General features: G+C 42.0%; 1 protein-coding gene across 2 annotated transcripts in view; it reads left to right on the top strand.

Annotated features, from left to right (window-relative positions):
• Positions 1–25914, top strand: part of plod2 (procollagen-lysine, 2-oxoglutarate 5-dioxygenase 2) — a 36025-nt gene extending 10111 nt beyond the window's left edge. Inside the window, exons 2-20 of one of the 2 annotated variants that reach the window (XM_036520959.1) lie at positions 4184–4275; positions 4865–5001; positions 7115–7278; positions 10446–10558; positions 10779–10842; positions 10985–11082; positions 12569–12670; positions 14395–14520; positions 14616–14737; positions 15709–15813; positions 17406–17531; positions 18064–18205; positions 19114–19176; positions 20897–21010; positions 21314–21379; positions 23037–23141; positions 23515–23661; positions 24144–24269; positions 25201–25914. In XM_036520959.1, coding sequence (XP_036376852.1) covers positions 4184–4275; positions 4865–5001; positions 7115–7278; positions 10446–10558; positions 10779–10842; positions 10985–11082; positions 12569–12670; positions 14395–14520; positions 14616–14737; positions 15709–15813; positions 17406–17531; positions 18064–18205; positions 19114–19176; positions 20897–21010; positions 21314–21379; positions 23037–23141; positions 23515–23661; positions 24144–24269; positions 25201–25356 — 2168 coding nt within the window. In that variant the 3' untranslated portion in view covers positions 25357–25914. The remainder of the gene's footprint in view (positions 1–4183; positions 4276–4864; positions 5002–7114; positions 7279–10445; positions 10559–10778; positions 10843–10984; positions 11083–12568; positions 12671–14394; positions 14521–14615; positions 14738–15708; positions 15814–17405; positions 17532–18063; positions 18206–19113; positions 19177–20896; positions 21011–21313; positions 21380–23036; positions 23142–23514; positions 23662–24143; positions 24270–25200) is intronic. The other variant, XM_036520960.1, reaches the window with a different exon arrangement.
• The last annotated feature ends 1523 nt before the right edge of the window (positions 25915–27437 follow it).

Raw genomic sequence — 27437 nt, 5'->3', positions numbered from 1 at the left:
GTCTCTACTTGGAGACTCTGCTCCCTGCCCGTTCTCGTGCCCTCCAGCCACCATTCACGCCCCCGTCCCAGTGGCCGAGGTTGCTGGTGCCCTGCTGCTTTAGAAAGCGTTCCCAGCTGCGGCTCATCTGAGACTGGCGTCTGTTTGGCTCAGGAGGCTGGAAACCCAGGCAACCGGGCCACCCTGAGGAATTTCACCAAAATCTGTGAATCACACTCTTGTGATCGGGGGAAAAATGAAAGTGCCTCTTCGCAATGGTAATAAAGGTGGCATTGTGGGCCATGGTGACCGAGGCAGGGGCCTGTAAATCCGTCACCAGCAGCTTGTTGGTTGACGCTATTGTGCGCGGTCTGCCACAATAGTTAACAGTAGCGACATGCATTTGAGTCATGAAGAAACTCTTTAAAGCAGGCAAATTTATGACATGCTTCTGACCTCGTTCATGCCCTCCGAGGGGGATTCTGGTCACCCAGTGCACCAGCAGACGATTACGTAACAGGGCTGGAATGTTTCAGTTAGGGGCGACATGAGATTGTTTCAGTGGGTAGAGGGTATCAGGTTACCCCTTTACAGCGATATAGGGACATCACAGCGCCTTTCCAGCCATGAAGGGAAGACCACTCCTGGTTCTCTTTACAAAAGCAGCATTGTGGAGTTTTTTTCTCAACAATTCAAAATAATTGTTCATTGGTTCACTTCGTCTTTTTTTCCATTACTTTTTTATTAGATGCTTTAAAATTTCCAGTCTGTACTGGAAGTACTATGCTGGGTGAGAAGTCATTTTGTAATTATATTGCAGACATCTAAACCCGGTAGTCTCAGCAAAGAAGGGAAGAGAGAGGGTGGTTCCCGTGTTCTCTAGACATGTGCTGTAGCCATGCATATTTGTGCAGGTGTTTTAAAGGAAGAAAGAGCTTTACACGGGCAGTGGGCATGGTCTGTTTTCTTAATCCAAACAAATGGTAAGAAGCAACAGTAGACGAAACATGTGGAGAAAATACATCAGTTGATCACTGACCTGAGCGTAAACTTTGCCTCTGAGATAAAGTTCATAAAAGGAAGGAGGCATGTAAGACTTATCCTCTTACAGTAGTAGCAGATGTTCCAGCGCACTGATTGCAAACGAGCTATCCAGATTGTGGGCGGGCCCGCCCCCACTCCCTCTCTGTCTCTTCCAGGGAAGAAACTGGACCAGGGCTAAAGAAGGGACACACCTGATCGTAGCAGACATTCCATCACACACAGCTGAGTGTGTGTGTGTGTGTGTGTGTGTGTGTGTGTGTGTGTGCGTGGGGATCTCCTGAACACCGCTCCGCATTGCTGCCTGTGTGTGTGTGTGTGTGTGTGTGTGTGTGTGTGTGTGTGTGTGTGCGTGTGTGTGCGCCTGGTGGTTCTTGTCCAGCACACTGCTGCCTGGAGCAAAGCCTGGAGATTATGTGCGGACAGGGATCCATTTTCACTCTATTATAGAATGGCACACGGTGAAATAAAGCAGAAGGGATAACTAGAACAGACAGGGTGAGAGCATGACAAAGCAATGCAGACTGGACAGGAAACGGTTGGGTGGGGTGGGGAGGGTTTGGGGGTGTTATGATGGTTTCACCACGACCTGCGTGTGTGGGTGTGTGCGTGACTGTGAGGGGTAATATTCACTGATCTCCACCCCTAGAAAGTATATTCCTACCTCTCTTACATGGGGAAAAAAGGTCTCTGTCAGAATCAGTGCCACTCTTTGTTTCTTTGGAATGCACGCAAGCGTCGTCTGACGCTACACGTTTGGGTTCAGAGCCCCCACCAGCAGTGTTATGGTTTGTGGAGAAGTCTGAAGGGGTGAAAAGAGACCAAATCCCCAGTCATAGTAAATGGAGCGCGCACTCCACAGTGCGTCTTGTGCACATCTGCCACGGTAACCTGAACCGACAAAGTCAATGAAGTGAGGAAGGAAAAAGCCTCAGACACATGTTACAGCAAGACACATTTTTTGCAGTGCTAATAGTGTAAATGCAAGGAATAGGCCCACTCCCTAACCTGGATACCTAGCCTCTGATTTATTAGGTATTTGTTTGCAGGTGTTGGTTATAGAGGCGCAATTTAAATTTGGCATACTGACAGACAGCTGAAATCATCATAATCGTTTAAGTATTTTATCTGGCAAAGTATGTTCTAATGAGTTGGCAGAAATGAGATTTGCAGCTAACTACAGATGCTTTTTTTGTAACAAGTCTTGCTTGTTACATATTTTCCTAATTTGTGTGAGGTGAGATTGAATAAAACAATAGTCAACACTCAATTAGAACTTGAAATTGAACATGCCGAAGGCACGAAGCATGAAAAATACTGCTTAGTTGCTAAAAATATTATGCTAATCAAGTAGGTCAAACGATGAAAATGATTTAGTAAGAAAGCATTCACTAAAACTAAACAATCAGTTTTTAATTCTTGTTTCTTGAGGGAATAGGCAATACTAGGGAAAAGCTTGTGAAGTTTACATTTTTTATGGGTTACTTACAATGAATGAAACTGTGCTGATTTGGCAGTTGTGGGTTGGAGCACAATTAAATGCTTTCTTTGCTGAATTGCTCAAGAATGGTGTCAGCGGGTCACTGAAAAGAAGCTTTGTCACAATATTTTGAGGAAACAGATGAAACCATACTAGAATGCATGCTAACACACCACAAGAACTCATATTTTTGTAAATTTTTTTACCCATTTATATTGGATCACACTACGAATGCTCAAAATGCACATCCCTACTAAGTGGCATTCCACCTGCTTAGCTGAAAAACTGATCACAACAGTTGCTGTGTTTTCACCCTATATACCACTTAGTAATAGTAATTCTGGTGGATCTGTGTTATTTAAAATTTGTATAACTGTTCCCTTAGAGGCAGTCTAACAGGAAAGGCATACACACACAAACACACACAGACGCACACACACAAACATACACACACTCACAGGCATATTTTCTATGGTCAGCCTAAGGGCGGAACGATAAACTGCAAAGATAATAATTCTGTATTACTTATGATAAATTCAACTCCAGCTGCCAAAAAAAGTTTTCTTAAGATTTCAAAGGGACTATTCCGCAACCCCTAAGATGATTGATGACCAGTCCTCAGCCTCACCCCCCTAGGAATCAGATTTGTTTTCACTTGCGCCCACTGCACATTTAGTTGGTCTGTCTCAGCACAGCCCAGTGCAGAGCGGAAATGTAGTGGTCGCCTAAGAAACTGGAGAACCGATTTCAGAAAAAAAGATTGGTCGTCTTTAAAGAGGAGCTCACTGAAAAAAAAAAAAAAAACGTGATACTATACGTTGATTCTTACCGGCAATGGATCACTTCTCAATGTGCTTCGGTACAAAGCCATACAGACGTTTAGGTGTCAGAGTCAAAAAGCAATTCTTTTCTTGGAATGGGTTTAACAGCCTTGCTTCTCCAACCTGTGTCAGCACATTGAAAATATGATTAGAAGGAACTGTGATCTATTTGCAATTTTACGGAAATAAGTATACTTATATAAGTATACTGCACATGGATTTTTTAAAGTAATTTTTAGTAACATATTCAAAAAGATTGGTTGAATGAGTTATACTTTCAAATTCAATTTATTAATGCAGCTGTATGGTTCTCATTTTATTTGGGTTAATAGCAGACTAAAGTGCAGTGGGAAGGGTCAAAGTTCGGAAATATCATGGGTCACATGACCACCATGAAAAAAAGAAATAATCAGGCAGAAAGGAAACATATGGTTTACTTCAAAAAACACACAAGTATGTGCCTAGCAGAGTGCAATTATGAGTTCATACTAAGTTCATCATCTTGTGTACAAAAAGGTACTTAAAAAGTAAAATAGTTAAATAGAGTTAAATAAAGATGCTTATAGGAAATGTTATCCTTAGGGGTTTTAAGCAGTTGTTTTGTTATCTTATTTTAATATGTTGTAATGATTCCAAATGAGATGAAGTGTTGTTTAAACCAATAACAAGAAAATGCAGTTATTGGTTTAAAAAAAAACTTTACCCAAACAAAAGAACCATTTTTCAATATAGAATTCCCCCAATTATTAAAACTGGAAAATAGTAGCTCTGTTACTCAAAAATATTAATGTGTGTTGTGTGAATCATTCCTTTGAAATATTATGCTGAATTTTTTCTTTTTTTCTCTCTTCTTTTCCTCCAGAAAAATTGCTTGTCCTCACTGTTGCCACGCGAGAGACCGATGGCTTTCTCCGCTTCATGCAGTCTGCAAATTACTTCAATTACACTGTGAAGGTACAGCCGTAGCGCACTGCAGCTAACAAATGTAATATATTTGTAACATTTTCTCACTTTGAAAGCGGTGTTGTGAAAACAGTACTGGTTTACAGGGCACTTTCCTTGTTGAGGTTGGGGAGAAATTTCACTACCAGGCCATGCTACTGTGCTGTGAAGCCCTGCCAAATGCCAATGAAGCATTCAGTCACTTGCAGTGTTATCTGTTATTTAAACGGAGAGATGAAAGTGTTATCACACTCGCTCTATACCTGGGCCAGGTGTACAGCTCTCTGTGCTGCACACTGAATGTTCTGTCTGTGTGTCTAATGAAGATAATAGTGTTCTCCATGGACCTTTCGTTATGAAAATATTTGAAAAGTCATGGTCTAACACAGAACAAGCGCACATAGATTGCACAGAAACACAGACAGATCAGAAACTTCTTGTTACCTACCTGAACATTGTAGATCACGAAGTACTGATGACAGAAGCAGCAGAGGGGGTAAACATCTGGTCATAAGAGATAAGAATACCCTGCGTCGGCTGAAAATTGTTGATGAAATGGCAGCAGGGTGTCATGAGTTGTTGAACTCTGTCTTTGTGGCAGGTGCTTGGCATGGGAGAGGAATGGAAGGGTGGGGACGTTGGGAGGTCAATCGGTGGAGGACAGAAGGTGCGACTACTAAAGGAAGCCATGGAGAGCTTGGCTGACCAAGAGGATCTCGTAGTCTTGTCTGTGGACAGGTAGGCTGTTTTGTGGGTCATATACTGTGAAATATTCACTGGAATCTAGTTAGTCTATGTATGTCTGTGTGCTGAGATTGTTGTAATCTGTCAGTATTACTTATGGTTATGGTTTCCTTCCAAAAACATTGAACTACTTCAACTCCTATAATTCTGAAGCTTACTTTCTGTACAATTCTGCAACTAAAAGGGTTGTCATGTAGAGACTGCCCTTGTAAATCCACAATTCTTCGTTGAGTATTGCAGTTATAACTATAATCTTTTAGTCATAGTCCATAACCATCAGTAAAGTTGCTTAAATGCCTTTAAATATGCTCTTTTTTCCTCTGAATACTCATATTCCCAAGTGTCCTAACTGAGGTTAATTTCCTAACTCCTGTATATTAAGACTCTAGGGTCAGAGAAAGGGGAAGTCTCTCTGTTCCTCAGTATTAAAGCCAGGTGCTCTGAAAATAAATCTCATCCAATTTCTGAACATGCTTAAGATTTAGTTACCTGAAAATTACACATTATAATTGCCCATTACCTGGCAGTAAAATCTGCAAACAGTTTTCTTTTCTTACTTCATAAAAACATACATTTTCTTTTCAAAATGACGATAGTGACTTTGACATGGTTACATAAGAATGATCCATATGTTTTTGTTTTTTTTAACGGCTTTTCTAGATTGAAGTGAAGATTCGAATTGCTATAATTGCAAAATGCCCTCTCCAAAGTCAGTGCAGCGTAATGAACTTGAATTAAACACTTATTTTACAGATTTGCAAGACTGGCAGCCACAGATTCGTTTAAAAGAGCTGGCTCCACCCTAGTGTTAGTGTTTCGGTCGATTTAGTTAATCGGAAGTAATAACCAGTTGCTCACTAAAAACAGCTATTCTGGTAAAATAACAGGATGTCCATTGGTGATGAAAGTGGGTGACACTTCCCTCGGTGGAGCTGCTCTGTGAAGCAGAAACAAACGTTAATTACCATAATGAACTTGCGCTGTAGAATACACAGTGTTTTTCTGAGTGCAGAGTATCTGCTTTAAGTAGTGGCTTTGCTTACTAATGGAGTAATTGAGTAACAGCGCAACACCTCCCAAAATTCATAAAGCCATCTAAGAATGGTCCTTGTCATGGACATTTTTTTAAAAGTAATCATAAAAACGCCTTTAAATGGAAAATTACATAGTCAGGAGGGCACATTATGAGTTGCCCAAGCTATTATAAAGCTTCTGTGAGTTTTCTGAGTGTCTCATAATAATACGCCTTTTGTGGAATTACTTAATAGGGGGCTTGTGTTTAGTCAAGGGTCTACTTACAATCCAATGGTGGAACCTGAAAAAAAGGGTTCTCTTTCTTTGCCAGCAAAGTGACTGAAGCAATATTTCCTACACATTTTTGTGCATGTTAATATAGATCACCTGAAACTGTTTGTTTTATTACTTGACCTAAATGTTGACTTGATTAGCAGAAATGTGCTTGCTAGTTAACTCTCTAATCTCATTTCTCAGTTAAATGAGTATTGGTAAATTAGGCTCCGTCTCATATTGGAGTTTTTAATAAGGCCTTTAACATTCACCGCCAGCGAGGCCGTAAATTGTGACGGGCAGTTATTGATGTGCGAATATACAGGCATGTGAAAACCAGATGTGTGCGAAGCACAGGTTCTGCCATGATCTTTCTCCTGTAATATTGCCTTCATGTACAGGGGTATTAATAGGGCTTGTAATATATCTCTAAAACACCTGCACACCTCCCAGTTGCTTATCAAAGACAGACATATCTTGGGCAGAAATGCCTCCGGGTTTTTTCCCTGGATAGTTTCAGAACTGACAGTATCAGTTGTGTAAATATGAATCCGAGGTGAGGACTGTATTCTTTACAGCATATCTTCCTAGGAGTGATTCATCAATGTTCGTTCCAAGAAAACGCAAATACCTGACTTTAAGAGTGCAAGGAATGTGTCTTGAGCTCCCTTTTGTGTGTCTAAAGACCCATATCTACCTAAGGCAGAATTGTGAGTAGCACTGTAGAGAAGCTAGTTGGAGCTTCTGATGAAAGCATGTTTTTCAGTTCAAACAAAACATTTTCTGTGAATTTTGATGTGCGTTTTTTTTTTAATCTCAGCTATGATGTTATATTTGCCGGAGGCCCAGAAGAAATCCTGAAGAAGTTCCAGCAGGCCAATCATAAAGTCCTGTTTTCTGCCGAAGGGCTCGTATGGCCGGATAAGCGACTGGCTGACAAGTATCCCACAATCCGCAGTGGCAAGCGCTTCCTCAACTCAGGAGGTGGGTCCTGAGCACTGTTGTACCGCCAGGGGGTGGGGGTGGGGGGGTGGGGGGGTTGGTGGGTAAGCTCTGAGATTCAGCTTATTTATTTTACCCGTGTGATTCCTCCCCTGGGAGTGCACATGTGACCTTCTTTCCCTGTAAACTCTTAAATCTCAGCTTCGGCAGAAAAGGGGGTCCGCAGGAGTGCTGCTTCCTGTGTATTCTCACTGCTCATGTCGCGTCTCCCTGCCCTGGGACGCGCACTCCATCACGCCTCCCCTGCAGTCGACAGTGAAGCCAGATGTCCTGACCCTGAGTCAGAGCTCAGAGCCTGGGTATTCCTCAGGGGAGGGGGGGGGGGGGGGTGCGACCCAAAGAAAGGTCCTAGTTCACCGCAAGGTCAAGGCTGAGGCACAGTACAGAGGGTTATATTTTCACATTTTGCAGCTGTATATGGACTGTCCACTAGTGGGTTCTTGAATGTCCTCCCAGTTGACTCGTGTGCTTCGCCCTATTCTTTTTTACTGTATCATGAATACGCAGAAATTGGGGAAAAAGGTGCTGCAAGGCCAGTTACTCAAGCATAGCCAATCACATAAGGTTGTAGAAAACAATACAGGTAAGCTATATCTATTTAATGTGGGATTTTTGGTTGTTTTCCCCCAAAAGGTTCACAGTGTGGCATTTCCTTCCAAATACTGGTCTATGAATGTCTTGGGATAAAGTGAATGGTCCATTCATTTATGGTCTGTCAATTCACTTTAGCCAGACACATTTCTCCCCCCTATTTTCGTGGAAGGGGACAATTACATCTGAACCTCTGCATTCATCAAGCTGTGTCTCTGGTGTTTCAAATCATATGGTTATTATCTTGCGTGCTATTTTGAACAGCTGAATTGCTGCTTTTACTCCGGTGGTCAGTCTGGTTCTTTCAGTGGGCCTCGGTACTGCTGGGCCCTGAGTCTGTCAGGCCTAGGAGAAATCTGTGTCATTAACATGACATGTTTATTTGCCTTAGCCTTCCCATTCAATGCTTTGCTGAAAAGAGTCTTAATTGAAGGTTTGATGTGTCCCCACGGCTACAGTCCAAAGCACCCAGGCAGAATGTTATGTTTCTTTTGGACTTGGGCTGATATGTCACAGAGAGGACACTTGACCAGTGTTTTGTTCTGGAGGGTATGACCTCAGAGAGCTCGCCATACAGGCACAGATGTGATTGGCCAAGAGGGTTAACGTGGAAATGGCAATTTTGTAAAACAAATACATAAATGCATAAATAAATATATAAAAATTCCCAAAGATTGAAACCACATGACAGAGTCTTTACAGATCTGAGCGGTGAAATGTCTTTTTCTTCTGAATCTGGGCACTTGGAGAAAAAAAAAAACAAGTTTATGGGAGATTAATACAGATTGAAAAAAACACTTGTAATAATATATGGGTGCATTATTGGGAAGAGAAGAAAAAACATTTAATCTTGATAAAACTGCAATTGGATCATTAAGAATGTGTTTCCATTATCATAATAGGGTGTTTTATTAGGGGAAGTGTGATTCCACATCACAGTTGGGGAGTGAATCACCACCCCTCTCCCCTCTGTTTTTTCCTTAAGTTTTTCCCAGATGAAATCAGAGGCTGGAGCTCAGTGAGAGATGATTACAAAACCAGCACGGGTGGTGGGGCTTCTCCTGGGCTGCAGACGTTTTAACAAGACACATAATCAGTGCCAGACTTTCTATATCATCATCTATAGTCTGTCAACAGTTTAATATGGTTCAGCATCAGAATGCTAATCAGAAAAGCTGCATGTTTCCAGCCTTTAATTTAGTTGTACCACTGTGATTAATGTAGTTGGAAGACGTATAAGACCGCAAAGTCTGGAAAGAAGGACCCAGTTGATTTATGATTACGGATGAATTCACTTGATCCTTATAATGTCACACCCATAAAGCCCACACGTGGATAAGTCAAGGAGAATCTTTAAACTCTTGTTTGGCTCTTTGTCCTGATTCTTTCCCTGCTGGATGGAAAAAAATCTGCCATTGACTGGCGGCTTTGTGCAATGTTACTGGTGAGGCCAAAGATCTGAGTGTCAGCATGCTCCAGTCAGTTTTGTTTGTTAAAGACAACTCTGTGTGCTTTGTAATTGTTTTAAAACTCAGAATTGCGCTCATATTCTTTTGCTTAGTCTGTATTTTTAGGAGAGTGTCAGGAAATGACTCTTTGCTGATACTCTCAGGATATGTAAATCTGTTCTTCCTTTCAGAATACATTTGAATATTTCTGAATGACTATACTTTCTTTCAAAACTACACCCGAAATAAAGCGTTAGCATTTTGTGGTAGTGTACCTCAACCTGACTGATGCTCTCAGGACCTCAGAAAAGTTTTTTAAACTGGTTTCCCACATCAAGGTGTACCCGCCTTCTTCGGCCTTGTGCAAAGTCTGCTCCAGCCATGTTTAATGGAGGCTCTGTGTAGAACCAAACTATTTGCCTTTCTATTCCAATGCATTTTTCCCCCCATTCCATTTCATCTAGGTAATATTTGTCCTTCAGCTTGTGTTTACAATGTCTGAGTCCTCTTTAATGACTGCACCAAAAACTGATCCAAGACCAGTTGGCATAGCGGAACCCTACAATTTTCTGCTGCGGTCAATATCACTGAGGAATAAGGAAAAAGGACAGGGATCGCCATGGAAACGAACAAAACCCAGCACATGACTTCCAGCTCGTAGGTCTGGCCCCTTCCTGAACAGAGCGAGACTTTCAGGCCTGCCAGCCCCCATCATCTCCCTCTGAGCTGTGGTTTCTTGGTCAGAAAGCCTTCCCACCCAGTGCTTGTTTTTCTGCGCTCTCTGCCAGAAGTCACACTTTGTGCTCGGTGTTTGGGCGGGTGCCAGGGCAGGGCAGGGACCAAAGTGTTCCCCTGGAGACACAGTTGACATCATAAAACTGTCACATCCGTGCCCCTCAGTCACGGTAACTATATTCACTCACTTTCAAAATATGAGTGAAACAGACTGTACGCGGCCTACTTCCACAGAACAAGGGACACCTTGACTGCAGCCATGAGCTCAGTGGCATAATAATGGCTGTTGTCTGCGAATGCCTTTGAATCATCGTTTTGTGTCACGTTTCCGTTCAGTTGGCTATTCATGCTAACATGGTCTGATTTGCCTCGCAGGAATTATCGGCTACGCCCCCTACGTGAACAAGATCGTGCAGCAGTGGGACCTTCACGAGAATGATGACGATCAGCTGTTTTACACCAAAATCTACCTGGATCCACTGCAGAGAGTGAGTGCTTGATGCTTAGGGATAACAGAGGTTACAATTCACCCAGTTCAATAGGACTTGTAACACACCCACGCATCCTTATAAAAAACACTTAAGAACACATCACACTTCCAGTAAGCAAACAAACAAGATACAAATATAGTGCATGGTCACTTGTGGATGGCGAGCACATTTTTCAGCTGTTTTTTTTTTTTTTTCTTTTTCTTGAATGCATTTTTAGGAGCAGCTGAACATGACCCTGGATCACAAGTGCACAATCTTCCAGAACTTGAATGGAGCGATCGGTGAGTGAAATTCTTAAAAGGCAGACCTTTAAAGCATCACAAATCAAGTCTGATGGAGCCTTGAGGGGCACACGTTTTAGCTGAAGCCCCCTCAGCACCCACGCGGGACGTGCCTGTTTTCACCTTTTTTCCCCCCTTTCAGACGAGGTTCTGCTGAAATTCGGGACGGAGCGGGTCCGAGTGAGGAATACGGTGTACGACACTCTGCCCGTGGTCATCCATGGCAATGGAAACACCAAAGTGAGTCATGGATCTCTCGTCAGGGTATTAATGCGCAGGGACAAAGCCTTTCCGGTCTGCACGCACCATCAATCATGGCCGAGCTCCACTTTCAAACATGTCCCAAACATCTAAGCATATGGAAGGACTGCATAGCCCCCTTCTGTTAACATTAACAAATATCTGCATGGCCGTGAGGGAGGACTGAATTGTATAGAGTGTGTGTGTGTGTGTGTGTGTGTGTGTGTGTGTGTGTGTGTGGGAGGAGGAAGCGGGTTGTGGTTTTTGTGGAATCCAGACGGCAATTTATTGGAGGAGGATCGTCTGGCCAAATAACAGCAGCGTTGCCTCACTTTCTCTGCTTCTCGCATTCGGGTCAGAACAAGATAATCAACAGGTCCATTCTTGGCATCCACAGAGGATTGAATAAATCCATCACAGGGTTGAGTCATCCTCCCACAAACCCCCCTCAAACCCTGTCCTGTTCTTCTTCATGACTATTCATTGACAGGAGCAGCGGTTTCCTGGAAATTCCACACCGGGCTGTTGGGCTGTAAAAGTTTGAGAACGTGCAGCTGAGCATGGAGGAAACCTTCAGTTTACTCCAGCTGTTTTTCGACCTCAGCGCGGTGTTTTATCAGCGCGTAAACTTGGATTTATTGTATACTAATGTAGCCCACGTGCGCTAAGGCTGCCAGCGAAACAAATGTCAGCAAGTTATTGTGGAGAGAATAATATGGTAAGGATCCTGTGATCCCAGACTTTGAGAGAACAGTGGTGCTCTCCAGGAATGTCACCCAAAACCAGGCTCCGGCACACCCGAGACAGACATAATGCTTCCACTGACCGGCGTGAGGCCCCAAAATATAATCCCAGTAAACTGATAACAGATCAACAGGCTCACCCAAAACTGAATTCAGATTTCATCGCATCTGGATGTCATCCGTCCAGTGGTTTGAGATGTCAGAATCGTTGAAGGGATTTCCTCTTTATGACTCTTGCTTCCAGCAAATTAGAAGCAGGACTGTCGAGGCCTGCAGGATCTCGCTGCTGGCGCTTCCCAGCCAAGAGCATTGTCGTGCACAGTATTAGCTGACGGCGCTGCTGTTCGTCCAGGGCACAAAATCAAAAAACAGTAGTGAAGCGATCTTGTATGCATTTGGAGAGGGTCTGTTAAAGAGACTCCTCTGAATGAGAATTGCTGCCAGCGTCACTGTTCAGGCTCCTGTTTGGAGAACTTTCCTACCAGTCTGCACTGTAGCAGATAGAAAACCAGCTGAAATCCACATGGAGCTCCAGCAATTGGCCAGAATTGGAGCGTTTATCTAGGCATAATTACTTTTTCAATGACCCTTGCCAGTTATATTTCTTTTTTCTTTCCTAATTTGTCAGCTGGAAGGTTACATCTAGGATTGCTATATATGGGTTTATTTTGAGTGGAAGCAGACTCTTAATGGGCTCATATTGAAAAACATTTGGTGAACTTAATACGATGTTTCTTTCACAGATGTACTTGAACTTCTTGGGCAACTACATCCCTAACGCTTGGAACTATGAGCGTGGCTGTGGCGTGTGTGATCAGGACACAGTGGATTTATCCCAGCTCAAAGTGAGTCACCATGTGTTTGAAATGGCTTCTGTTTTATTTTCTTTTGTTTTATTTGTGGGATATGACTGGTTTTTCTGTGCAATATATATGTTTTTTTAACTGTCCTCTCTTAATAGGACACTTGGCATTACCAATGCCCAAGTCCAAACAAATGCCCATGCTTAGATGAGCAACTGTTGCTGAGTCTGTGAGACTGCTGTCGTCCCCGCTGTTGATCGTTGACCTAAGCCATCGCTCCAGCTTTGTGTACGCTGTATCCAACAATAACAAGTGAACTCCAGGGCATTTGCTCAGACCCTCATTAAAAGCACATAAGTCCTCCGAGAACCGTGGAGGGAGAGGAAGCACTATAGGGCTGTGGTGCAGGAAATGGCTTTTGGTTTTGTAGAAAGTTTCACTTAAGGGGGTGTCACCGGTGACCAGCCTGCTTTTTAGTGGGCTCCTCAGTGTAGGATTTATCCCAATGGTGAGTTACAGCGGTTGCCCTGAAAATTTGTCGCGGAGTGTAGCCAAGAATGGTGACTGATAGACGTTTCTCGCATATTAGTCTGTGTGCCGAGTTCTGCCACCAGACCGTGTACACTGGGAAAACGAGATGACCATATGGGTCGTGTGTTGGAACAGTAAACACAAGTCGGGCGAGGCACAGAGAAACCCTAACGAGACATGCTGACAGCTGAAAGGAGCAGATCCCCTCGCATTTTTTTCTCTCAGATTTTAAGAGGGTGTTTACCTGTGCCTGAGACCTGTGCTGTGCGGATTTGCCCAGGTTGCATGATTTACGGCTCGAGTGGCGGAGGAGGCCTGATGACACCGTTCGCAGTCTCTCGATCGAAATGCCGTGTGTGTGTGATAAGTGGCAGTTTTAAGAGGCGGGCTCGTGGAGAACACAGGGCCTTCTGTTGTCCCTTTCTGCCAGTGAGAGGGTACAGCCAGGTCAGCGCAAGCCATTGCTGAATGCAGTCTGTGGTCTGGCCGTCTTCAGGGAGAGAGAGAGAGAGAGAGAGAGAGACACAAAACTCTGGCTGGCGGAGATGTAGCTCCGTAGGCCCACAGGGCCAGACGGTCTGCCGGCGGCGTCCTCCCCGACGCCGCCTTCCCCGTCAGCAACAATTTAACGTCCTCAGACTTGATCCTGAACTGTCCTGCTGTCCCCGGAAGGCAGAGCAGTTGCAGGACTCTCAAATTAGGCTGTTCCGCCGTGGACCTTATCATTGTTGCCCTGCTCCACATGCTGGGTAGTGGTGCAATGGAAAAGTGTGTGTAAGTGAGCCATGTGGACTTCGTGGGAAATGCTCCCTGCAGCCGCATCAGAGGAGGAGACAGTCATCTTGGCACCGCAGGCTACGTCTTTCCAATTTTGTTTTTTTTTGTTAATATTTAACCATGAAACCTCTTAGGAGAGTTTTTATGTTCCTGGGAATGTTCTGTGTGTAGTTCTATGCAAACAGAATCTGTTCAGTGCTATCATATAACAGCCAATGTTTTAGCCTTCATTTTAAATGACCTCATGTGGCCTCATCTGGCCACAATCAAGCATTGTCAACAGTGCTGTTGGACAAATGTGTAATTTTTTTCCCCAACATATCAGTCGACATACTAATATCTGGACGGTTCTCACTATAACACTTTTGCGATCATCGTTAATAAACTCCCACTAAAAGCAATACTGTATGTTGCGCATGCTGACATTGTTTGACTGACCTTTGTTTTGTTTACCACAGGAATATCCAAGCGTTACAGTTGGCGTATTTATCGAACAGCCGACTCCTTTCCTGCCAGAGTTTTTCCAGCGACTTCTGAACCTGGACTACCCGAAAGATAAACTGACGGTTTTTATCCATAACAATGTGAGTGCGTCGAGCATAGTTGACACTCCGCAAAGCCTGGCCACAGATGCTTCCTGTAACTCATCACTTGACTGTGTCTAATCTCGCCTGTCTAGGAAGTTTACCACGAAAAGCACATCCAAAAGTTTTGGGAGGAGAATAAGAATGTCTTCAAGAACTTTAAGGTTGTGGGCCCCGAGGAGGAGTTGAGCCAAGGGGAGGCCAGGAACATGGGAATGTATGCCTCTCGCACATATAATTTTGCAGGGACTTTGTTCTCAGGGATATGATTTAATGAACATTCAAACATTCAAATAGCCAGCCTTAATTACTATGTGCATATAAAGACTCATGCAGTTGAAATGAATATATTTTTTTCCCAAATTGGTTCTCATTTATGCCTTGATGTGGCGAACATCTGTCGTCATGGTGATCTGACGAAAGATTGTTGTCATTATTTACTCCGGCTCCCTATCACAGGGGAGTGTCGTTTCAGTCTGTGGCAGCCCTGTATAATCTGGTACCTTCGATCGAGTCTCTCATCAGGTGCCTTTCATTTTGACTCTGGCGCCTTAAGCTGGGTAATTGGGAAGTGAATAATTTCCTTGAACTGCAGTGAGAACATGTCTCACCTGTGCTTGAACATGATTCTTCATCCACAGCACACCACTCTGAGGAACAGGGGCATTCAAATCAGTGTCAGGCAGCCTTCCAGGGTTCCTGGATTCCTAAGGTTATGTGCCTAAATGGCACTGAGAGTTGTTCCCTGAAGTATCACTTTTCTACATTGTTTTATTTGGAGAACACACAGACACACACATATACACCTACATACACACAGACACACACATTTGCCCATAATTGCCCATTTTTTGAAACAACAAATATCTGGAATTATATTACGTTAGGTCATGTCCATGGATAACCTTTGTAAGTTGGCACAGTATCGAAGTGCATACCAAGGTGATGGCTCATGTCTGATTTAAAAATGGAAAATGCATATAGCAAGTAGCTGTTGAATGTTGTATATCAACATAATATACGTGATTTTATTGCATTGGAAGATTTTATGTTTTTGCAGAATCTTTTGTTGATCGAAGCAGTGGTTGATAACTCTACCCATTCTGTCCATTGAAACTGCCGAGTGAAAAAAGACACAGATGTTGTTTGGCATGATCTTAATCAGTGTTGCTCGTGGGTCTTCCTCAGGGATTTCTGTCGCCAGGATGCCGGATGTGACTACTACCTCAGCATTGATGCGGACGTAGTGCTGACCAACAGGCAGACGATCAAACTCCTCATCGAGCAGAACAGGTACTGTGTGCCTTTGCAGGCCCTGTAGAAGGGCTCCTGGGAAGCTTCCGCAGTATCCGCAGTGTCTGCGGAGCCTGGCCGGTGTTCCTTAAGCGCCGAAGCCACAAGAACATTACAGTCGAGTGAACGAAAATCCCTGCAGTTTAAAAATAAGCGCCGGTGGCTTCCTGTTTGCTTCCTCGACATATGGGAGCAGTGTGAGACTGTAGGGCCTGAGTCTCGAATGCCACACTGCATTATACGAAAAACAAACTCATCCTTTTTTTCCAAGTTTTAAAGCGCTGTAAACCATATGTCTCTGCGGTAGTTGCGCAGTTCGTGTCACACACTTCAGCATCTTAAGGCTCCAGCCTCCTGGAAGAATTCCTTGGCGATATTTAAAGAAACCATGGGAATTCTCTCAACCCACAAGTTGCGGTGGAAAGCGATGTCAATGCCTTAACCTTACATTTTTGCATTTTATTGTGTTGCGTCCATTTCTTCCTGCAATGCAGACGAAGACTATAATTTCCCATAATGCCTTTTCAATAGCATGTTTCGCTCACGACAGCTTCGTTCTTCAAACGCTTTAGTGGTTTGGAACTATAGTGGTGGAGGTATGGTGGTGAAGGCAATAATTGCATCACCCACCTCTTCACACGTCAAGATGTGTACTGTATGCACGCCGGTTGAACTGGCCACTGCATTGCCTCCAGCCACACCAAGGCTCGTAAATTTTCAAAAGTGGTTTCAGGTCCGAAGCCCAGGCCTACCCAGTTCACCGCTGTCAGTAACTTGGACCTCTTGAATTATTGCACAGCATGCAGATTTGAGGAATTAAGGACTCTTAAAATGGAAGGAGTTCCAATGGAACAAAAACCTAAATTCCATGTTTAATCAATATTTGTCATTAAATTCAGTGAAAGCCAAATGTTTGATGTGCAAATATCAAGGGAAATTAACATTTGAAGTAGTCAAATAGATATACAGTAACAATAGATATTGTTTGGGTCAGATTGATCCTCGTCTACGATCAGTAAAAACTCATGTAAGAGCATACGCACTCTGAAACAAATGAAGATGGAGCTGTTTGCTCATCTGTGCACTAGATCCAAGTGGATCTTCCCAGCATGTGATTATACTCAAGCTTCCCTCTGGAGGGCCATAATCCTGCAGGTTTCTCAATTCTGTTTACATTAATGATGCTCGCAAAGCTAGCGAAAGCAGTTCAAAATGTTTAGTCAGGATGACAAGGTGAAATGGGGATGTGAATGTGCTTGCATGGAATAAAAACCTGGATGCTGGATGCTGTCTTTCTCCACTGCCGTGCTTTGGCGGTAAGTGTCAGTGCAGATGCTGTGACGGAGACTTCATAGTGTCCGCAGTGTTCCTAGTTACAGTAGCACATTTGATTGGTTACTGGGGTTTCTGAGAGAGTTCCTGGTATGCCAAGTCCATCACGCCTCACTGCACAGTATGTGCTAGCACATACTGTACTCATTCCATCTGACTGCAGAGAAGATGAGCATCTTTGGTGGTTGGCCGCCAGTGTCAGTGATTTTAATGACATTTGACGGATTCTCCTCTCTTTCCCTTTTTTTCCCCTCCATCAGGAAAATAATTGCTCCGCTCGTCAGTCGCCATGGTAAACTGTGGTCGAATTTCTGGGGAGCCCTGAGCTTGGACGGTTATTACGCACGCTCCGAGGACTACATTGACATCGTTCAGGGGAAGCGTGTGTAAGTCATGCGGTCTTAGCCGTGCGCGTCAGCACGGGCTTCTAACTGCTGTCAAATAACGAGCGCTACTCAGCGTGCCAGCTCTCATCACTGCAGACCTGCTGACAGCAAAGCTTTCTGTACGAGTTCCAGACTGTGTGCAGACACAGTCTCCTGGTTATTGTAATATTCAATTAGTCCAAAGAGAAAAAGAGCAATTGACCTGTTTCATAAGAATTTTATTTGCATGAATGCAGATGAATAAAAATAGGCAAGAGAGTGGATAATGGGGGAGATTAAACCGTCAGATCTCAGCGCGGACAAAGAAAGTGAATGTGGAGCATGTGTTTCCTGCTTCAGATGCACTGCCAAGGATTCCCACCACTGCACTCACTGCCTCTACAGAGGAGGACTGGATCAGGTCCTCTGTCACGGATGGCATGTGAAATATAATGAGAAGGAGGCCTTGCTTCCAACAATATGAATTATGTGGGCATCAAAACTATCCATTTCTTATGTTGTGTGTGTGTTTTTTTTTTTTCTTTTTTACCAGTGGTGTGTGGAATATTCCATATATGGCCCATATATACCTAATAAAGGGTGAGACTTTGAGAAAAGAACTGAAGGAAAGGAACTATTTTATTCTGGAGAGACTGGATCCGGATATGGCTTTGTGCAGAAGTGCCAGGGAGCTGGTAAGACCATTCAATGGCAGTGTCTGTTTCATAATAACAAAGGCCAGCCCACGCTGGCTATTTTGCATAGAAATCACATTTCCTGCAAAATTCTAAAAAGAAACTTATTCCAGTTGCTGGTGTAAAATGACTCTGCAATTGTCAATAACGTGTTTACACATATTAGTAGTTATGCAAAAGACTGTCAACGTTAACGTATTCTTTTTAAAGTAACAAAATTATGGAGGCAGTGGTTTCAGTATCCTCTTCTATGATGCATCTGTAAATGAATATCACAGAATGTGTATGTCAATGCAATGTTTCTTAATGCAAAAAAAAAAACAAAACAACAAAAAAAACCCTGCAGCTCAACTGAGACCAAAGAGAGAAACTGGCAAGTATACCCAGTATAAATGTGCTGTCTGTCTTCAAGGCATGACTTCTCTCTATTTATGGTAGCCTCTGTGGTGCGTTAAAAGGTTTGCTGCTCCAGTTGTATCCCATCCTCCTCCACCTTCCTCATGTCTACTCTGTCATGTGATTGTGTTTAGCCAATGAGTACATCTGGCTGGCTGCTCATAATTTATTTCTGTCCCTCTTTGCCTTTGACATCCCTGTGCAGCTGTGCTCTCTGCTGTCCATGTCACACAACCTAACCTAAAGGGTCTGGCTATCATTGTCCCCCTGGGCTCTGTGCACAAGTTGGTTTTGCCTCTGTTTCCCAGCATGCACCATTCCTGGGACCATAATTCCAAAATGTTGGCTTCAAAGGGAATCTTGCCCTTTTTATATTCTTTTTTTTCCCCCTCCCTCTGCGGGCGCATCCTCTTTCCTTCCTAGGTGTATTGAATGTGAAATATCCATATCTACCTATCTCTCTTCACAAAGTAATGTTACACAACTTACATGGTGCTTTTCCTTCGTTTTAGACAATACAAAGAGAAAAAGACTCCCCTTCTCCGGAAACATTCCATATGCTCAGGCCCCCAAAGGTTTAGTCCTGTTTTAATTACTCTACATCTTCTCATTTCACCACTGAAATACAGCAGTGATGCCCAGGATCACTTCTCCTCTGCACCAATTTCCAAAGATTTAAAAAATGCCTGGTCTTACTGAATCATGGTACTAAATGACTCACCAATCATTCTTTTGGCTGTATTCAGCTGAAATCCTTGTTATTTCCTCTTGGTGTCAATGAACATTTTTCTTTACTATTTAATTAAATGTATTTGTGAAGCATAACATGAAAAAGTGATGATCAGCTGAATGATTCATAATATTTCACATGCCAACACAATATTTTTATAAATTTGTTGTTTGTGTTTGTAATACTGTTTTTTTTCTAAGGAGTATAATACATTTTTTAAATTATTTTCTGAATCAGCTCTGAAAGTCGATCTAATAACAAATTCATATTAATCTGTTTTAAACAGATAATTGTCAAAGTTCAGTAGTGTAAAAATCTTCAATTTGCATGCGTTCTTACCATATTCTACTATTAACCTTTCTCAGTTGATTCGCGATAATGGAAAGCCAAATACATAACTGATTATAACCACCAGAGGAAAAACATTGTTGTAAAAGGCATTTTACTGTCAAAATGTGTGGACATGCTTAGCTATGTCACACATTCAGATGTTTACAGGAAGCATCTCCATTTCTCTTTGTTGCCATAGTCCTTTGGAAATATGGTGATGAGTGTGATGAGTTCAGATTTGTTGATTAAGAGGTAGAGAGGAAGCACCCGATTACCTGAGATTTTTTTTTTTCATTAAAGTCAATGGTTCCCTCATGCAGAGAGGCGGAAGGTCACTAGAGGTCAAACAGAATCGCAGCAGTTTGGCGCTGCCAAGTTCCCCTGCAATAACCACAATGCTTAATTCAAGAGCAGAGCCCCCAAGCACACGTGTAACAAGCTTATCCCCCAATGCCTCAACCATTCTCAGCCTAGGCTGCAAATATGTATTTATCCTGTCAATCCTGTAAATGAATCTGCCCAGTCATCTTCCCAAAAAGGAGAGATGTAGTTTTTTTTTGTTCTTTCCAAACTTTAAATTGTTATCCGTGAGAAAATGAGTTGCCGCTGAGTACGCTCTCACTTTGGTGAAATGATCAGAAGGATGTATGCTAGAGGCTGTAAATGTGGGGCCAACGCACATCCAAGATGGAATGCCTAGGCTGAAAATGAGTCTTTCCCCTACATCCATGCCCTTCCCGGCTTCAACGTAGATCATGCACAGACCAGAGGGAATCAGATTCCTGGACTCGCTCTGTCCTGATCTTACCAGCACCTCCGTGTGTCCCTGCCCCCCCGCCCCATTCCCCCCCCCCCCCCCCCCTTCCCACCCCTGAAAAATCTGTATGCTCCATAAATAATCTCAGATTATTTATCTTTTTTTGTCTACTGTCCTTTCAGGCTTGGTTCTGTAAACAGGGACTTTGTTCACAGGCCACCTAAATGATTTGATTATTTTTATTTATTTAGTTATTTTTGACAAATTTATTCACATTTTTATTGAAAATAATTTAGATTACCTATCCATTTTTTTTCCAGAAAGATAGGCCAAATATGTTTGAGCTGTAATGGCATGATGATGTGATTTTTTGCTTATCTGCACATTATTTCACAATGTTAACCATTTTAATCCCAGTCATGCAGCTTGTGTTCTGTCGTTCTGTGGACTCTAACGTGATTTTCTTTGTCTGCTGTAGGGTGTTTTCATGTACATCACAAACCGTCATGAGTTTGGAAGGTTACTTTCAACTGCTAACTACAATACATCACATTATAACAATGACTTGTGGCAAATATTTGAAAATCCTGTGGTAAGTCCATTTTTATGAATCTTACTTTCGTTCCCTTTTGACTTCTCAGACAACACCCCAAAGCCCCTTTTTCAAATTCAGACAGACAGTTTGTAAACATTTGTACGCCATATACTTTGTTTTATTTGCAAAGTAATGCTAAGAATAAGTTGATCCATTGCTGTGCATGGATTGTATAGTATGGTAGGAAGAGACTCTGCTCTGTTGTTTCAGGTATTGAAATGAGGCCTACTTTGGCTGGCTCTGTTTGATATACTGGCCAGGGAAATGTATTTTTGCCACTAATCCCCTGACTCATTTCAGGACTGGAAGGAGAAGTACATCCATCCCAACTATACACGAATCTTCACTGAGAATCTCACAGAAGAGGTAAGTGGAACAGTGAAGTGTCACAGAAACCCATGTGTGGCGCTATCTAATGCCTTTCAGATAGGGTAGCAGTTTGTAGGCTTTTAGATATTGGGTTTGACAACAGTAGTTTTTTCTAGGCCTTGATATGAAGCTTGAATTTCTTTTATTGAATGTGGAACTATTTTAAATTTGAAGTTTAACTGATGACCTTCACTTTTTAAAGGTAACCAAGAGATTTTTTGTCAAATTAGGCAAAACAACAACCTAAGGATTGCCTGACTGTCTAAACATAGCAGTGTTTCAGAAAAGGGTCATCTGCCATCAAATACATTGACAGGAAGAGAAAATTGCTTGACATAAAAAAATCCACAGTTCCACAAATAAAACATTTCCCAGACAAGTTACTGAAGAGGGCTGGAAAATTCATCACATGCATGGCGAATTGCAATTAATGGTGAGAGTGCTTAGCATAATTGTTTTGCAATGTGCAGTTTAAGTGTTATGACCTCTTTAAATTGATTAGGTCATAAATTGCAGATGACTTTTTCCCCTGCCTCAACACCAGATCAATTTTGCTTCCAAGTAAATTTACCTGATGTTGTTGCATGGCAAATTTGAATAATGTCAGTATAGTAGACTCCCTTTTATAGTATACTCTCTGAAGAATAATTGCTGACTGGATTCAAACACATTTTTTCTTTTCTTACAAAGAACAATACGTGGCCAGTTTGACTAGACTTGACACTTAATTTTGGGATAATCAAGCTTTTTAAAACATTTTCTTTGATGTTTTATTCAAAATCTGGGGTTAGGAGTTGGTTCAGCACCATTAATCACACAGTGACACATGTTTTCAGAAAATGAATTTACCGTATATCTGGAAACACATTAATTAATTTTTTTTTTTTGAAAAAAGAGATTATTCCCAGCCTACAGGAATTGTAATACATTTAATACAATGTGTACTGTCAGCCAAGTGGGTGGGTATGTCATGACATTCACAGATGGTCATGACATTCACACATTTTTTTTTTTAATTTGTTGTTTTTTTTTTTTTTTTTTTTAATTTTGTGTGACAATATTATGAAGCAGAATGAACTGACACTGACATTTGTTATAGAAAGTTAATCCCCAAGCGCTCTTCTTTAATGAAATCATGTTAGATAAGGATTCAGATTAATGAGGACCTTGGAAGAGGATATGATATTCACTTGAATTCAATAAAATCTCAGTTAAATTTACGATTGTCTTTCAACATTTTATGTTTACATAAAATGGAGGGAGATAATCATAGTGATAGGACAGAACCATTTATAAGATGAATGCACTCATAAAAATGGAAAGAAAAAACATATGTAGTTTTAAGTTCAAATGGTCGTCAATATCACTGATAAAATCAAATAATTTAATGCATCCCCATCTCTTTGTTATAGTTTCAATATTCTGATGTATGGTTGTACTGTATAATTACACATTAATTTTTAGTAAAAAAAAAAAAAAGATATATTTATTCATATTCATAGTTTTTTGCTCAGGGCTCACTTGCTCTTGAGAGGATGACAGCCCACAAAAAAACCTTACATTAATTAGGAAAACCATTAGTTGTGTGGAAAAAAAAGCAATGGGAGTGATATACTTACTGTTCTGTGTAACTGTACTGTTTTGATGTTTTTAGCCCTGTCCGGATGTCTTCTGGTTCCCTGTGTTTTCTGAGAAAGCCTGTGATGAGATCGTGGAAGAGATGGAAAACTATGGCGTGTGGTCTGGCGGAAGACATCAGGTCTGTTACGCAGCAGCAATCCGAGCAGATGCACAGATCACTTACAGCACAATTAGGCATCATCAAGCCATTCTCTCTTTCTATGAAGCGGGCTGTTTGTGTGTTTGGTTACTGTGGTGATGCTTACTCTTCTCTAAGTGCTACGTGCGAGCACTGATGAGCAATTTTACTCACCAGAGTAACCAGAGTGCTCAGCCCTTTGCCTTTCTTGGTGGACATTGTACAGGGTAGACTGTGCTTAAAAAAACACACACACACACACACACACACACACATCCAGTAGGGCGCCTCCATCGCCGTGGAAACAGGAGTCATGTCGCCTTGCCTCGCTTATTCCATTCCATTTATCTCCATTACGCTGTGGTGGCTGCAGGACAAACGCATCTCGGGCGGTTACGAAAATGTTCCGACGGACGACATCCACATGTCCCAAATAGACTACGAGAAGGAATGGCTGCACTTCATCCGGGAATTCATTTCGCCAGTGACGCTGAAGGTCTTCTCTGGGTACTACACAAAGGTAACCACCGCTGCGGTGAAAGTACCCAAGGGACCGCCGGCCGTCTCGACCAGTTTGATCAATGGGGCGGTGTCATGCAAGGCCAAAGCTATAAAAAGTAAAATCACATCTGTCTGCCTTCTGAAGGACTGAGTGCGTTCTGCCTCTTTGTGAAACTCATCCTGTTCATCACTGACATATTGCCTCCATTTTTGTGGTTTATTTGATTCCACAGATGATTCTTCTTTGGAGTGGGATTGTTTAAAAGCAGTGTTTCTTAGTGTTTATAAATTACCCCAGTAATAAGTCTGAGAAAACACCTATTTCCCCTCTATGAAATTCATCTTTAGTTAATCCTGTTGTTAAATACTGTTGATATAAGGTAAGAGATGCACTGGCATATGTGATCATTTCTGTCATGGTTTGAGGCCTATCGGGGTTGACGGAAGAATAGCTGAAGATCAGTGTCTTTAGTTACTTTACTGTGACTTTTTCCAATTCAGGGCTATGCCTTGCTGAACTTTGTGGTCAAGTACAGTCCAGATCGTCAGGCATCTCTGAGGCCACACCATGATACCTCCACATTCACCATCAACATTGCACTCAACAACAAAGGGACAGACTTTCAGGTGAGTCTTTGCAAATGTGGTTTTTATATTAGCAACATCGTTTATGTGTAGCCATCATATTTTTTTTTCCCCAACCACATATTCAGTATTAGGATAATACCAAAATCTTTTGACTGTGGCACAGTGAAAAACACAGCATGAAGTTCAGAAAGTATATGCACGTCAATTGCTAATCCCGGTGCTTGGCAAAATTATGTAATGTAGTAAAAATAGTACCCACGTGCTGGTGTGATACTCCCAGAAAGTGATTTATTACTGAGTAAAAGTGGAAACCTCTCGGGTTGACCACAGCTTGAAGGTCCATTGTCTTTTTGCCTTTTAAGTCACTTTCTGGGAGTAAACAACATAAAAAACAATAACAAACACTCTCTGGCAGTTTTTTAAATTCTGGTAATTTCATACCAATGTGGGGGTACAGTTTTTTGTGATGTAAAAATGTAAAATGTAAAAAAAAAAAATGTAAAAAAAAACTGAGCGAATGTCCACCTGTATAGAGTTTTGCATTTGGACAGTGAACTGGACTGCTCATATTTGTCGGCAGCAGTGTAGTGTAGTGGGAAGGAGCAGGGCTTGTAACTGAAAGGTTGCTGGTTGAATTCCCCGGTGGGGCACTGCTGCTGTACACTTGGGCAAGGTACTTGCCCCTGAATTACCTCAGTAAATATCCAGCTCTATAAGTGGATAATGTAAAATTTACAATTTACAATTTGGGATTTCGCAGACGCTTTTAAACCAAAGTGACTTACAATTAGCGCATCAATCAGGTTTACCTGACTTCCTCATAGGCAAAATATCACAGTAGGAATGCAAATTAATTATTTACAGTACCATGCTCCTGTAAAAGTTGTAGCATGTAAGTCACTCTGGATAAGAGCATCTGCTAAAGGACAGTAATGTAATGTAATGTGTCTCCGTGGATCACGTTGTCCAGGGAGGAGGCTGCCGATTCCACCGGTACAACTGCTCTATTGAGTCCCCGAGGAAAGGGTGGAGCTTCATGCACCCTGGCAGACTGACCCACCTGCACGAAGGCCTGCCCACTACCAAAGGAACCCGCTACATTGCAGTGTCCTTCATCGACCCCTGAGCTGTGCCATTGAATCTAGTGTTTTCTCTGGTTTTTGTCAGTGCCTGTTTTATTCGTTTTGTTTGCTTGTTTGTTGGTTTGGTTTTTTTTTTTTTGCTGCGTTTTACTGTTTTACTTGGACACAGACAAGACCACAAAGGAACTGTGGGAAAAATCAAATAAATTCTGATACTGTACTTTTACCCTTACTACCGTAAAACCTAGTGCCCAAAGGGAAAATGACTGGATGATTCTGTTTACTGCAGTTAGGAGTTCAGGAGTTCATGGACATCGTCATTCACAGTGCTCACCGTGTTCATACTTCATGTTCTGATCCATCATATTCGGTCAAATTACCATTGCTCTCCCATCTGGCATCGCTGATCAGCCTCTCTGCTGTTGAACATTCCTCAACAGTTTCTGTTTGTTGAAGTCTTATTAGCGTTTGTTCATTGTTGGAGTTTTTTTTTTCATGTTTGTCTGACATTTGCTCACCTCTATTAAAATGCTGTCATCAGAAATTGATTTTAAAGATTATTTTATGCGTCAACAATCACTTTTACGTTGACTGATTATATATCCGTGAAGAGAGAATATTATATTTTTGTAACTTTGCACAGCAGGTTAAAAAGACAGCAGAATTTTCATCTAAATTCTGGTTGAATTAAGTTTGAAAGATGTCAACGTTTTTACTTGAAGTGTTTTTCCATGAAAAAAAAAGTCATGTAGGCTGTAATTTCTGAACCGATAACATTTTGAAAATCTGTTTCTGATTAGTTGTTTACTGTTTCTTTTTTTCTTTTTTAATGAGTGAATTTTAGACCTCAACCAAGTCAAATGCTTAACTTATTGTGAAATTGATGGAAACAATAAAAGATATTTTTAAAGTGGGATTGAGTTTTTTTTTTTTCCCTGTAGAACATTCTGTAACAGTGGGAACAAAGGGTGTTTTCACCAGATGTGGTCAGCAGCAGAACATCGTTGCCTTTTTAATCTCCAGAGATGTGTCACAGGGCTGATAAAAATTATGTGAAATTGAAAACTTCACTCTGCTCCTGTCGCTGAATAATTTGCATTTTTTGCAAACAACAATTGAAAAATTTAGTATTAGTTGTATTTAGACTTTGCCTGGCGAGTGACATTTTTGTTTTTCTTTTTTTAACGTTTTCAACTGATTGGAATGATAATTAAAATGGGCTTTATCCTCACAGGCCATATTTGTGTAGATTCTGTGTCATGTTGACCACACACTCAAAAGGGTGGTTTGAATTTTTGTTGAATCTTTTGTGAAAATACCAAACCTGGGCCCATTCCAGCAGTGCCAGTGGTCTACATGCCTTACTCCACTCTATCTACGCCACCTGTTAGCTCAGCACAGATTAGCAAATTTTATCGTTTTGTGCTACAAATTATAGGTTCTAGTTTGGGATTCTAAGGTGACGATTAGTTCAAATGAAATGCAACATCAGCTCGAGCGAGGAAACCAAGGGTTTAATGTTGAGGAACTGGCGACGCTAATGTTTGAATCACCCTAGCCGCATGAGAAAACACATGGCCCGATGATGTGTTCAACCGCACCATGTGCCTCTGCTTAGCTCACTTCTTTGTTTGCGCATCCCCTGCAGGATATCCCTCATCACTGTGAATACAGAAAATTGAGGAACGCCGTGTGTGCACACATGTCACAACTCTAGACTTCAAAATCAGCCAGCAAATGCATTTTCTATGCCCTTCCCTGTTTTGTAACGTATGCATAAATGCTAATGTCAGTCTTTGCTGTTGGGAGACGTAAGCATCCCCGTTTCTTTTTAAGGTTACGACAGCCACACCTTCCTCTGCTTTCCTGCTTTGGGCAAAGTCAAATATCACATCAGAGAGTGAACTGAAAGGTCAAGGTCAGTAGGTCAGTAGGACAGTAGGTCAAGCTCTACATGCACATATTGTGCATTTGAAAATGGAGCTGAATCCTCGACTGTGCTCAGGTCTTGCCGAATCCAGGCTAGTGTAAATGCCCTGTGTCTGTGTTTTTTCTGGATGTGTGCTGGTTTCAATACCAATACCAGTTGGGCAGATGAGAACGATCAACTGCAGCTGATGTCCAG

This window comes from Megalops cyprinoides, chromosome 2 (genome assembly GCF_013368585.1).
Source record: "Megalops cyprinoides isolate fMegCyp1 chromosome 2, fMegCyp1.pri, whole genome shotgun sequence".
In the NCBI taxonomy this organism is placed as follows: Eukaryota; Metazoa; Chordata; class Actinopteri; order Elopiformes; family Megalopidae; genus Megalops; species Megalops cyprinoides.
This window is presented reverse-complemented; position numbering and strand designations above follow the sequence as displayed.